We start from the raw sequence: 14,530 nt of genomic DNA, 5'->3' as shown, positions 1-14,530 counted from the left end.
TGAAGCTTACGTATTTCTACAAGACTTTGACAACAACCTTTGATGGTTGACTGCAATGCAAGTCTATACATCAGTAGTATGTAAAATTAAAGCTTCATTTTTTTCCTTATGATCTATTGGACAGATTATGTAAAGGTCATCTATTTCTGAGGTTATATTTAACGAGGGTGTCAAGTGTCCAGCGCAATGATTAAATGCCATTGCATTTCCCCAAAATCATAAAGTACTGTTACGAATCTTACTATCCAGGCTCTCTGCAAACTGCACCATACACCACCAACTTAAAGAACTTGACAACTCAGGGCTCCAAAGTAACGTAACACTTTAATAGTTGAATAAATAACAGCCAATACTGTACAATTGGCAACACGTACACTGTACAAATATCTCTCCGATAACACCGTTCCGACGTATCAACTCTTGCACTGGCCTCTCCGTCTCGTTCCGGGCTTGCACTGGGTTCAACAGTTCAGGACTGACTTCACACACTAGGCTCGTTGTGTCGGACTCGATCGCAGACCAAGATCAAGACGCCAGTCGTCTCAACTGTACTTGACAGTACTCCGCACTGAACCTTCGTAATGCTCCGTACAGAGCCACGCCGTTGAACTGTGCTGTAGTAAACCGTGTTCTGAGCCCTGTCGTGAACCTTGCTGTATTGAGCCCTTTTCTCAACCGTCTTGACTGCGACACCTCCGCTCTTATATAGGGTCTCTACTGGCCTTCTAGAACCGGACAGAACGCCGCTCGACGTTTCTAGGTGGTCAGCTGACTACAACTCTGGTGACGCCCCTGAGCTCTGTTCACGACGCCGATCCTACTCGAACCTTCATGTTGACACTCGTCTCGGCTGACCGTCGTAGCTCGTCACGGTTGACCGCTCGTCTAGCGCTGGCCTGGGGCGATTTGCGTCGGCTGACTACACACACACCACTACCCCCATCTGTGCCACCACCAGGTTTATAACAGTACCAATTAAAGGTGGGTGGACTCAGAGGCGCCCTAAGAATCCCAAAATTTAAAATCCCAGTACACCGGGTTTCAAACCCAGGAACACCGATCCGGAAGCCAAGCATTCTACCACTCAGCGAGAATCGATTACAAGGTCGCCACAGTCATATACATCAGTGTATATATAACAATGAGATGCCCTTGTACCTTAGTGAACTGATTACTCCATATGTCCCCCAGAGAGCCCTGCGATCAATGGACTCAACGCTATTAGTAGTGCCACGTTTCTCCCTCAAAAGCTACGGTCTGCGTGCTTTTTCAGTTCACGGACCAAAGGTTTGGAACTCACTCCCCATTGATCTCAGACAGACAACATGCTTCACCACTTTTAAGAAGAACATTAAGACCTATCTGTTTAAAACTTTTTTTAGATTAACTGTCATTTTAGCTCTCGTGTTTTTGTTTGTAATGTTGTTACAGCGCCTTGAGCCTACATTTTGTTTGTTAACAGCGCTTTATAAATAAAATTATTATTATTATACACAGTAAAATAAACATTACAGACCTCTGTTACAGATAAGAGTCTAAAGCCAACTAAAGTCCTTAATAGTCTCAATTCCCCTTACTGTGAAGTCACTAAATGTTGCGTTCAAAATCCGTCTACTATAGTGAGTCTCTAACATATACACACATGAGTTTGAGTTTTGGCACATCGGCACAATTTAGGTTATGTCGGGCCCGTAATCCTTTGAGGATTACTCTCCCTTGATATAACAAGAGCTAAATCCTATTTGGTTTAATCATTAAAAGCAAGGTCTATTCACAGTTAAAATAGTAAAGTTAGTAAAAATGTAATAGTTTAGTAAAAATCTTATGTAAATATTATATGTTCACAATTTCACAAATCAAATCTTCGTAGACGACTCCACCTCCCGGACAAAGCCCAGTATCTTCCCTGGGTCGACATTATTGTCGAATACTGTTGTTATGTTCCCCTAATATCTTGGTATCTTGGGCAGTCAATGAGGATATGTTCCACGGTGAGACGAGAGTCATAGTACTCACAAAGTGAGGGCTCCTCTCTCTTCTGCACAAAGGACACATGAATGAATATGAAACAGAACTTTTTTTTTTTTAGAAACATAGTCACTAAATCTTGTCGGCTTCTTCAGCTGATCCATTAATCACAGGGAACCAAAGATTTAAGTCATTGATTAACATGCATTTCGAGTAGGACGTAATCTTTTTAAAGTAATGTCTGTGTTTTATAATAGTAAAAATAAAATATGCATCCTCCGTTTGAGACCCCTCAATTCAAGAAAACATTAAGAAACTGGAACAAACACAAAATAGAGCAGTGAGAGTCATAACAAACGAATATTCACATTTGACTAGAGTAACACCTTTAGTAAAATCACTAAATTTAGAAAGCCTTCAGGACAAAAGTAAAGTAGCAATTATACATAAAACACCGAACCATAATCTTCAAATACAAAAACAAAATTTGATAAAATACTCTGAAAGACACAAAGATAAAGGCACATTCCTCGTCCCATATGCTAGGACAAATTTGTACAAACACTCCTTCTTCCCTAGTGCTATTAGAGCATGGAATGGGTTGCCTGAGCTAGCCAGGAAAACCAGTGACTTGGCAGAATTTAAGTCATTGGTTAATATGCATGACTAAATGCATGACGCGTAGGACGTAATCATCTTCTTTGTCGAAGTAACGTCTGTATTATATAAGATAAGATAAGATAAAGTATGCAAATATGAAGCTTTAATACATTTGTTAAAGAGTCAAATGTCAAAAATACTTATAGTTACACACAGGGGCGGACTGACTGTCAAAATCGGCACCGGCATTCCTATACAATCTGGCCCACATATTGTATGCCACTTGATGGGCGTCCAATCATCATGTCCTCAAAAGCATTGTGTATTATATTTTAATAATGTATCGAAAGTCGAAAGTAGTTAGTAAATGAACAGTTTCTTAGATGATTTTGAAACTATCTGATAAGCACTATTATTATAAATGAATAAAATATAACCTCTGAAATCGGAATCTCTTATTGACAAAAAATTCACATTTATATTCAAGGCATCTGAAACTCTTCCATTAACGAACAATTTGTTTATAAGTTCATTTCGCTCCTCGCCATTTTCTTAGGCACGTGCAATGTAATTTAGAAATACAACCATTCATCCTCCATTATTTAACTACCCATCTCACACTGTCATGAGGGCGCTGTGGCTGAGAGGTTAAGCGCTTCTAAATCTGGGGTCCTGGGTTTGAATCTCGGTGAAGACTATGAATATGAATTTCGGGATTTTTAGGACTCCCCTGAGTCTTTAGTTGAAGAAAGTAAAGGCGGTTGCTCGTTGTGATGGCCACATGATTTCCTGTTTGTAAACGATTGGCTAGGAAAGATCGCAAGGTCTGAAAGAGAACTTTACTTTACTCGCATATACTGCTTTCTCAATAACTTGAAAGCCTAGTTTGACTTCATCTTTGAGCTGGATACACACACACACACACACACACACACACACACACACACAACAGCACATGTCCACTGTCACAAGACGCGAGCAGTGTGCTGGCGCCTGTTTCGACTGGCCGTTGTCTAGGGCGATTCTGGAGGCCCGACTGTTGACGCGGGAACTGTGTACTGATATTTCGTGGCTTTAGCCCTGCCGCGATTTTAACTCGACTTGGTGGTACTTGTGTTTGTGTATACAACTCACATATCACACTGAACACCAGAATAATAGTTCAAAACACGTAGCGTATAACTTTATTCATATAGAATATAGAATCATCCACAACGTTTTAAATATAGATACATCAATGAAACTGATAACAAACTAAAATGTCCAAAATGACTGTACACTTTCAATTTAAATATAGTTTCCTTAAAACAAGAATTGTAGTTGAAAATATTAGGAAGAACAAGAAGCGAGGAATGCGACCGTCCCATGCCAAGTCCCGCTTGTTCCCCATAGTACCCAGGTCACCCTGCCTCGTTCAAGAAACGAGACCAGATCACCTGGTCACGTGACAGTAAAATAAAAGAGAAAAAAATATAGCTGCTTATTTCCCTTTCCAATACTAAACTAAGTCTAATGTAATTAAATAAAATAGATTAGAACCACAAATAATTAAATTAGAATAGAAATTGAAATAATTTAAAAATAAAACATTCCACAATAACTAAGGCCATGATGGCGGGTAAGGGGTCAGTTAAGTCAACATTCCTTAGCCAGGCCCGTAGTGGACTGTTGTTCTGCTACGCACACACAAACGGGTGTGAGCACACAGCGGTTTGTGACATCCATTTGTTTTTTTTAAATATCCTTACGTTCAGTCAAACAAATGCTGTCAAGATATTCTCACATTTTAGTAAAGCCTCTTTGTATTTCGACTTCAGTCAATTATTTTGTCGTCTTACCATTACTGTTACCCTGCTCTCAGAGAGCTCAGACGTAAATGAGTATTTCAAAGAAATAGAACACATTGAAAAATACTGTAAAGATAATTTTTTTATTATTAAATGTAAAAATGCCAAAGAAATGATAATCGATTTTCGTGGGAAAAGAAGGAAAATGATATTGTTTCTGTAGCTGGAGAGACTCATCTAGTATAAAGTAAGATGAAAGACTGGACATTTTATATGGTCTATGGCTCATCTAGTATAAAGTAAGATGAAATACTGGACATTTTTTATGGTCTATGGCTCATCTAGTATAAAGTAAGATGAAATACTGGACATTTTTTATGGTCTATGGCTCATCTAGTATAAAGTAAGATGAAAGACTGGACATTTTTTATGGTCTATGGCTCATCTAGTATAAAGTAAGATGAAATACTGGACATTTTATATGGTCTATGGCTCATCTAGTATAAAGTAAGATGAAATACTGGACATTTTTTATGGTCTATGGCTCATCTAGTATAAAGTAAGATGAAAGACGACTTTTTTTATGGTCTATGGCTCATCTAGTATAAGGTGAGATGAAAGACTATACATTTTATATGGTCGTATCGTTTTTGTCTTCACAGCAGTTGTCTCCATGCACCTGATGCGTCCAAAGGAACGAAAAATGTTCAATAGCTGGGGTCAAGTGGACCTCCAAAATTTAACTCTATCATTAATAGAAACAAATATGGTTTGTAACATGTCGGTTTATCCATTTTTAGCGGCCCCCGAAAGGGGAAGGACGCTATTAGTTATGTGTGAAATGTCTGTCCGTCTGTCCGTCTGACCGTCCGTCCCGTTTAGATCTCGTAAACTAGAAAAGATAGTGAAAATCTGACATCACAATATTTTAGACTATTCAAAGTTCTGATGCAATGGCTCCTTTTTTCTGAAAGCGAAAAATCTAATTTTTTAAATCACTTATGCAAGCAGTTTCTTTAAAGAGAAAAAACTAATTAGTATGCATTATAAGTTAGACCTAATTTAAAACGAATACTATTCTTGTAAACTGCATTTTTTTTGATCATTTGTAATGTGAAGCACTAATAATTCTTTCGATGATTATATGATCCTAATCACTTGGAATTAACATTTAGAAAAATAATGGATTTTAGGGTAGAGAATTATCTAGTTTGATTTTCATATACCTGTACAATGCTCATGTAGTTTTCCAGAAATAGGGTGTTGGGGGTCAGGGATATCTAATATTGTTTTGATTGTTCTGGAGTAGAGGATACTTGTATCATTTTTCTGTCTTTAGTAGGTTCAATGGTTAGGTAGTATGTCTTTTATAATAAATAATATTTCTATTTCTATTATTGTATTTTTAGGTTAATCACTTTTCAATTGTTTATGATTTAATACTTGTGAATTATGAGAACTTACAAATAAAAAAAAAGCCCACAAAAGAGGCAAGATGGCCCATAAAAGAGGCACATAAAGCCCCAAAAAGAGTCAAAGAAAAGAGGCCTAAGGCCCAAGGATTCCTATGATGATAAAAGCTAAAACTGAATAGCGCAAATTCTGAGGTTTCCTTTAAAAAAAAATAAAAAAAATATGAGATTAAGCCTTTTCAAAACAATTACATCAATTATAAGACTTCAGTTAGGTTTGAAGAGGTGCGGTAGCTGAGCGGTAAAGCGCTTGGCTTCCGAACCGGGGGTCGCGTGTTCGAATCCTGGTGAAGACTGGGATTTTCATAGAAGTTGACTACTATTAGTTATCATGATCCTTTGAGAGTGATATTAGGAAACATTTATGTTCTTGAGAGAAAATAGCATTGATGCTCATTCTTGTTCTTCGCATTCGTCTTCATCCTTTTCACTTCTTTATCATCTAACTTATTTCACTCGTCGTCTCATTCATCCTTCATTCGTAATGTATGTGAGTTGTATGTCTTGTCTGGTTTGCCTGCATGTGTACAAAGTGGTGTAAATGTAAAGTGAGTTTTGTGCATTCCTTTCTGTTTGCCTGTCTGTCTTCTGTGGTAATAGATATGTAATGTGGGTGCGAGTGGGAGGGAGAGCGCACATTCCCCCCTCTGGGGAGTGACATTGGGAATTGTAAATAATAAATTATACTGTATTTTTATGGAAAGCTTTAGCTCGAAATAAATATTTCCAGTATATTTTAACACTTGTTATGATTTAGACTTGTTACGATTTGGAAAATTTCAATATAAAATTTAATTAAATTCTCCGATTGGCTTGTGTGATAATATATATATATATACGTCTCTTTAGTAATAAACTTATGACTAGGGAGATTTATGAGGAAAAGACTTAGCTATAAGTACACTGAGGATGAATTTCAAAGCCCGCTAATTGGCGCTAATCATATGTCAATTTTATCATTACGCAAAAAAAAAAAAATCAAAACTAACTAAACTAACTAACCTAACTAATTAAACTAACTAACATAACTAACCTAACTAATTAAACTAACTAAACTAGCTAACTAACTAACTAACTAACTTACTAACTAACTAAACTAACTAAACTAACCTAACTAACTAACTAAACTGAATAACTAATTAACTAAATAACTAACTAAACTAACTAACCTAACTTTCTTATATTTACTTGCTGCTACACACTATTTTACTCGGGTTCTTTGATTGAATAATATATTGATTGATAATTTAATTTATCAAGCGCAAGAAAACCTGCATACAGTAAATGCATGTTCGCTACGCCATGACAAACAAAAACAAACACAAAACATACATGTACAGAAATTATAATAGTACATACATAACAATGAACGGCTTAATTCACATAGAGCATATGCGTAAAAGTCTGCACGATAATCTTCATGAAGATGTCTAACAGTAAAAGCTAGTGATCCTAACGTTAAGCAAGTCACCAAATTCGCAGATTGAATTGTTTTCTATTTTTAGTTCTTTGTTGATTATTAGTGGGCATGACGACGGCAACAAAGGATTGTGTTTACCTTTAGCACGCTGTATTCTTATCTTTTCTGAGAAAGTGTTATCTTTTCTGTGAAAGTGTTATCTTTTCTGAGAAAGTGTTATCTTTTCTGAGAAAGCAACAAATACGTAATTTTAATCCCTGCATTCTCAAATCTGGAGTAATAGAAATCAATATGTTTGTAGAATGTTACCCAGACCACGTGTACTTGATTTCTGAGGAAGACTAAAGTCGGGTATTTTCAAACCTTTTTCCTGGAGCGTCTATCATGACGTGTTTCTTTTGGGAGAATATCCGCACAAGGGCTTACGCAACACGTTGTGTATATAAGAAACCTTGGTCTACCCATTCCTGCATTACCCCTGCAGTCTTCAGAAGGACTTGTGGAGCATCTGAAAAGGTTAGGTTAGTTAAGCAAGATAATCATTTAGTTTTGTATATGAAATACTAAATAGCTGGAGCGCCCAATAAGCCATAAGTAGAACTGTTTTCCTACATGAATATATTAGCTTCCAAAGACTTTGTTAAAAGTATCATATGTCTGTTTACAGAGAGTTGATGGTATTTTAATTATTGATTATGTTCACTTATTATTATTCTACAAGTTTGATAAATAGTCCATATTAAAATCGTTACAAGAAAAATCCAGACTACGAAACATTGGACGGGAGAGAGGTCTAGACTAAAAAGTATTCATTGCCAGGCGTATGATATTTATAATCACTAGAATCTGTTTCCTTGCCTTCTGCTTAGACGCTGATGTTTAAATGGATACATTTTATGCATGACTAAAAAGTAATACACAGTTAATCATTGCTTTCTTAGTGCAGGCTTTGTAGACACATGTGTTTTAAAAACAACTACAAACAATCTTGGGTGGGAACTTCAGACCACAATTTGGGTTTGCAAAAATGTCACATAAAATTCATGATAAATCTATATACATTATACAAGTACATTACATATCTGTGTATGTATTTGTGTGTCCGTCTGTTTGTTCGTGATTTTAACCCATTTAAAACTGTCAGAACTTTCTGAAATTTAACATGAATACTAATTTAAAGCAAGCAAACTTGACATATTGTTTTCACTCGAGTTCGCCCGTTCCTTCGACGTCCATCCGTTTGTTCGTTTGTTCGTTTGTTCGTCCGTACCTTCAAATATCTCGCAAAAGGCTTGAGGGATTTTCTTGAAAATTGGTAAATTAAAACAAAAAAAAAATCGTTTTAATAATCCCTATTAACTGCAACTTGATGTTACTTACTTCGCCTCTTCATTTAGACTGTCTGTAGTCACTGCGATTCCGGGACCATATATGATTAAAGGCGCCCACGTTTGTTTGTCGGTCGATTGGGCAACTGGGCAAGAGCCAGTTTTAATGTCGTTTGGTACGATCAAGTTAATTTAGGTGGCCCCTAAAGTGACCTTAGAAACTTGCTCTTTGTAATGATTGTATTCCGTTCTAAACTAAACCCAGCTCGTCAAGTTTGCTTTGTGCTTACTTTTTCCTGTTGTGTGGTTGCAGGTGACTGAAAGAGTTAAAGGCAAGATGGCAAAGTTTTTACCCGTCATTGGCGAAGCGTATACTTCAGTTGAGAGTCTGATTTATCTTGGAGCCTCAGGTTTGGCCAAAGTGTGGGGGGATGATGAGGCTGCTGAAAAAGGCCTTGAAAAGGCAGGAAATTGTTGGAAAGAGTACTCTGAAACAAACGTCATAGCAGCTCCAGTCAATATGGCAGTGCATAAAGCTAAAGGACAAAAGGGTAGAGTAGAGGAGATCCAAAAATCCCTTGGCAATGCATTTGAAGGTGTAGTAAACGGGACTCCAGTAGTGGGTCACGTGAAAGGCATTGTTCATTATGCAATGGGCGACACTGAGAAAGGAAACATTTGCATGGAGTCTGCCACAAGAAGCGCTGCTGTTATGGGTGCTGGAATTGTTACAGGAGGGATAGGGGCTGGATTACTGGTAGGTGCAGGTGCTGGCATTACAACAGGTGTGGCCTATGACGGAGTGGCTACTGGTATTGACCATGCCGTTAATGGGGACAAGGCATACCGCCACGGAGCAATGGTCCTGGTTCAAAATCCAAAGAACATTACTCCTGAAGAACTGGTTGGCGGTGTGCTGGGAATCGCTGGTGATGGGCTTGCAGGTGCTGGTGGAAATCAGCTAGGGAAAAATATTCGAGCTCGCTTGACTGGGCAAAAGGCTTTACACAATAAGTATAAGAACTCGCAGCAACTCAAAGAATCGGGTACAAAGGCTAGACATGCAACTAAGATTACCATGGATGCCGCAGAGCAAAGCAAACAAGCCCAAGCAAATTTGTCTGAACCAACTAAATATGCAACCAGTCTCGTTGAAGATTCAGCCACTGGCGAAAGAGGTGTCGGACATAGTGGCAAATACAGAAAGCAAGACAGAATCGATCACCATGTTGAACGAGGATATGCCTCCGAAGCTAAGGCTAAAAAAGCCACAGGTTATGACCAGCCTTCTCATCTTCAAGCCACGTATGAAGATGTCGGGCAAGTTCATCAACTCTGGCCTCAAGCGGCGTGTGCCGAACATCCAGCATTTGATCAACTGAAAAAGAGATCTCCAAATTACAGTCCAGAAAATGTTAAAACTGCAACGGTCTACAACAAGAACGATGGAGGGTTTCACACTCGGCAGAGGTGCGAGAACTGCCATGCATATGGTGACGCAATGGGAAAGGTGGTGACGGATTACATCCCTGATCAAACACATGTACCGTCTTCCGGCTACGTGGCAGACGGGCACATGCGGGCTGCTGTGAGTGGGGTTGTTGCCGCTCAGATCATGAGGGGTGGGAGGCGTTACCACAGTCATAAGTCCTAAACAATGACTGTTCCGTGCTTTTATGTTTCTAAAAAAAAAAAGGTAAATTCAAAATGTTACTATAAGTTTCCTTTGTGTCAATGAATGCATAATTAGACTATCTTCTGAGTTCTATCACGGACCTACAATCACATGTGATTATAGGTCCGTGATAAAACGAATAAAAGTGGCCTGATGAGTCACAGTGTTGTTCCTAAGCGTTGATCTCAAAAGGACAAAATACCCTGGGCATTGAGAGTTTATAGGACATATTGTCCTGGATTAAAAAACTTAATACGACAAAAGTAGACTTAAAGAAGAGAAATAAGAAAATGAAACCAATGCAACATCAAGACCAAGTGTTGTGTTTAAGACTAAGACTAAGACTAAGATTAAGACTAAGACTGCTTTATTGATCCTTACGGAAATTTGTTGTGATTACAAGGACTCTTTTCTCATATAAAGACAACACAACAGAAACATACACATAAATACAACAGACACAACATAAAGAGGTCATTCAGCGACAACAAACAGGCATCTTGGTGCATTTCATGTTCCATGATCAATGAGTGGCGGTGATAGAGTCTGACCGAGTGAGGTACGAACGAGTTTTGGTACCGCTCCGTTCTTGTTTTGATTGACAGCATTCGCCCACGTCGCGACGACCTGACGTAGTTCTGATATAGCGGGCGGCCGTTGTCTTCCAAGATTTTTTCGATGTCCGGAAATAGGGTAAATAGTTAGGTCTATCTTTGCTTTTAGATTTGTGAATAAGAATGAGATTAAACTGTATGTTGTTATGGCTTTTCATCATCAGTTTATCTTTTCAAGTCTAGCATATGCTAGTTGGGTGTTTTTTTTGTATCATTCCTTTTTTTGCGTTTTGTTTGTTTAGGCCTTTCGTTTCTTGAATCGTGAACAGATATATCCGGCGTAAACCGTGAATCGCAAAACTTGTGTGATTGAAAACTGTGGGTGCGCTTTTAAGTCCATGAACAGTACATTTTTGCTTTACGAATCGTTACTGAGACCCCCCCCCTTAACCGATTACAAATAGCCGGCTTTCACGAAAGTAATCCGGCTTTCCCCACCCTCAACTATAATTAGTATCTCACCATCATACTGACACACTGCACACGAACATATTGACATACACATGCGCGCGCGCGTGCGTGCACAGACACACACGCGCACACTGCGAGTCACACACAACATCCACCATCTGGAGACACCAGAAAGAAAAGGTTTGAATTTTGGCATGAGTCGCGCGATGTAGATCGCAGAATGCGAATGAATCTGGGGGTAGAACACGCGTACCTTGCCTGGGTCACGTGAAAGTGAAAGAACAGTTCGAAGATATATTTAGAACATGCCAAAGAACAGTGGAACACTTTCTGCGTTGTATGAATTTTAACTCTTTCTCTCCGTAATTATTTACCAAATTCTGGTGGAATCAACGCTGGTATCGTCAGTTAGGAGCGAACGAGTTAAGGAGCAAAGTGTTAAAGGGAAGGAGAAAAACGGTGGAAGTGAATAGAGGTAAGGGAGACAAACGCCGTATCAAAGCGACAGAAGTTTTCCACTCGCCTCCGTTTTACAGGCCACACACCACAGTTCCAGACTGGCGGCCTTTTTCGGCCCTTAGATTGTATCCTGACAATTGTGTTTTGTTGTTTTTTTTCCACCAAACATGCATAATTTCATAGCTTCGTTCAGGAGAAAAATATTCCCATAAATAAGTAAAACAGAAGTCTGCAATGAATTTTTAAAGACCCACTTAAAAAAACAACAACAACATTGCAGAGTTGGGTGATTCACATAAATTTCAGCGCACATATTTTACAACAAGAAAGTTTTAATTAGGCGGATTACAAAAACACTATCACTGACCACATGGATTGCTGATGTGTTACATTTTTTTGCTTCAAGGCTTTGACGTCTTATTATTGTATAGATTAAATATTTTGTCAGTATTTGCATGATTATGGACCATTTACACTAGATGTATTGCAAATTCCTAATTGACTTAGTTCCGTAGTTGTGTGATAACCAAGAAAAATATTTATTAACCTTTTGCACGATATAATCGAGAATTATCGCCCGGAAAGGATTACCTTAGAATGAGCTAATTATGCACGGATTAGCGCCCTGTAGACAAAATCGTCGCCTACCAATATGAAGCAGTATAATTCTTGCTTTCTGAGGCTCAGAAGAAAGTGTTAAATGTGAATGGATACGCTTTCCGTATGTACGTGTGATGGCACATAGGGCTGTTAAAATGAAATGTTTGATTGAAAACACGTGCGCTAGGTGCGAGTTAACGGACATTGTGCCGTACTTTCGGTTCATGATTGTTATGGTTGTTAGAACACTAGTGGTCTGAGTAGCATTCTACAACCATGTCCATTTCTATTGCTCAAGATTTGAAGTATACAGAGAACATACATGCATCGTGCTAAAGGTTAAACATTTTGAAAGTAAAAAAAAAAAAGACCCTGCCCTATCCTACTCTTTATTTAAATATGAAGTAAGAAGCCTGTGTATGGTTTTATTCTCCTGAGCTAGCCAAGAAAACCAGTGACTTGGCAGAATTTAAGTCATTGGTTAATATGCATGACTAAATGCATGACGCGTAGGACGTAATCATCATCATTTTTTTTTTTGAAGTAACGTCTGTATTATATAAGATAAGATGTCTGTGTCAGTGTGTGATTAATTTTTACAATACCTTTTTTTTGTTTCAGAATGTGGAAATGCTTTGTGCTTCAACCGTTTATTTCATCAATTGACATTTATTTCTTCTGACTAACTCTGAAACAAGACAAACCAAAAAACATGGTAAGCCTTGGCTCAGCTGTGATGAAATCCTGCTGGATCGGACCTTTTGGAAGAGGCGAAGACATGGCGCGACAAGTGCACCAAAGATGGACCATGGAAGGAATAATCCGGAAAATCAATATAAAAACTAGAGAATGGAGAGGCAGAACTATCGTACAGGGTTTTCAAATCTGGGTCAGGGAAGGTGGGTCCAGAGCGTACGGAATGAACTACAACGATCCCTTCAACACCGTGACTTTTAACATTCCGGACGAGAGACTTATCAGTCGAGTGTGCATTGAGTCCGATGTGTACATACACTGTCTGGGATTTATTTTGGACAATGGTGACATGCTTGGACCAGTTGGAACTAGAGACGAGGCGAAGGAAAAGATCTTGCCTGAAGATGGTGCTGAGAACAGTGTTCTTTGTGGCATTTCCGGTGCCACCGTTCGCAGTGAGAAAGATACGGTTGTCGCAGATGTGAAGTTTAATTTTCAGCATTGACAATTTTCATGTTCTTTGAGTTCAATTTCAAGCTTTACATTACAGTGTATTGTCTAGATATGTATATGTTGTCAGACAAACATCTTACAATATATTGCAGTAATCGGTCAATATCTTGTATGGCACCCATTTGTATGTGTCTGAAAACAATCTTCATCATTAAAAAATATCTGTATTTTTTAAATTTTGTGTGTTTCTGGAAATACAGTGGAAATATCTGTGTTGATTTACAATGGATCATTTTTCATTCCATCGTTGTTTTCTTTTTAGTTATTTGGAAGCCTGATAACATTGAAGTTTTAGCGACGTAGGCTATGATTATGTTCTTCATTAATTGACTTAACAAATATAGTGTTTGAGTGTCATAGTTTTTTTGGTGTGCACATTTTTTAATATCTTGACACAAATAACAGCTAAATGCTGCAATTCAGTGCCTTATATATTTATTAGTTTGGAATTAATAGAAGTCAGATTATAGTGTAAATTATGAGCTGTTGAAGTAACATATCTATGCAAGCATTTGACATTATGCAGATTTGAAAATCTATATAGTTCGATTGTTTTGTTTTGCGAAATGTATGATAATTACTGATGCATAATCAAAAATTGTTCGATTGGGCTCTATGTTTGTGTGTTGAGGTGTGCCACTTCTCAACCTCTCCACTCACAAAGCTTTTTATGAGTTTTTTGTTTTGGTATAAAATGATGATATTTTGAGGTTATGATTGTGACGGTGCTTCCATTGCTTCATTAAAATTATACAAAAATTCATTCAATTATTACAATGTTTCAATCTGTGCAGATGCCTGAAATGTTGAGCTACATTTTCACAGCATCATCGCCATGTATAGCAAAAAACAAATTCTTTGAAATGTTTTCTTTTTTTATTTATTCCGTTGCATTGATTTTATTCTGCATATTCTTTGTATATTTTAGGTTAAATACTTTTCAGTGTATTTTCTATTCACATTGTATTAATCATTGATTTCTTTTCA

General features: G+C 37.9%; 1 protein-coding gene and 1 long non-coding RNA gene across 4 annotated transcripts in view; one reads left to right on the top strand and one right to left on the bottom strand.

Annotated features, from left to right (window-relative positions):
* The window catches only part of LOC129927904 (uncharacterized), a 30,138-nt gene extending 22,681 nt beyond the window's left edge, over nt 1–7,457 (bottom strand). Inside the window, exon 1 of the long non-coding RNA XR_008779556.1 lies at nt 7,187–7,457. This is a non-coding gene — a long non-coding RNA (uncharacterized LOC129927904). The remainder of the gene's footprint in view (nt 1–7,186) is intronic.
* Nucleotides 7,458–7,487: 30 nt separating this feature from the next.
* Nucleotides 7,488–14,530, top strand: LOC129927902 (uncharacterized). Of its 3 annotated transcripts, none has more exons than XM_056039697.1 (3): nt 7,488–7,763; nt 8,889–10,271; nt 12,956–14,530. In XM_056039697.1, exons 1-2 carry the CDS (start codon nt 7,632–7,634, stop codon nt 10,227–10,229), a joined length of 1,473 nt encoding a protein of 490 aa, XP_055895672.1. In that variant the 5' UTR covers nt 7,488–7,631; the 3' UTR covers nt 10,230–10,271; nt 12,956–14,530. The 3 variants fall into 3 exon arrangements, 2 of the variants coding, with proteins under 2 accessions (XP_055895672.1, XP_055895673.1); XM_056039698.1 differs by having other exon boundaries at nt 7,639–7,768; XR_008779554.1 differs by lacking the exon at nt 8,889–10,271 and having other exon boundaries at nt 7,623–7,763.

This window comes from Biomphalaria glabrata, chromosome 8 (genome assembly GCF_947242115.1).
Source record: "Biomphalaria glabrata chromosome 8, xgBioGlab47.1, whole genome shotgun sequence".
Lineage (NCBI taxonomy): Eukaryota > Metazoa > Mollusca > Gastropoda > Planorbidae > Biomphalaria > Biomphalaria glabrata.
This window is presented reverse-complemented; position numbering and strand designations above follow the sequence as displayed.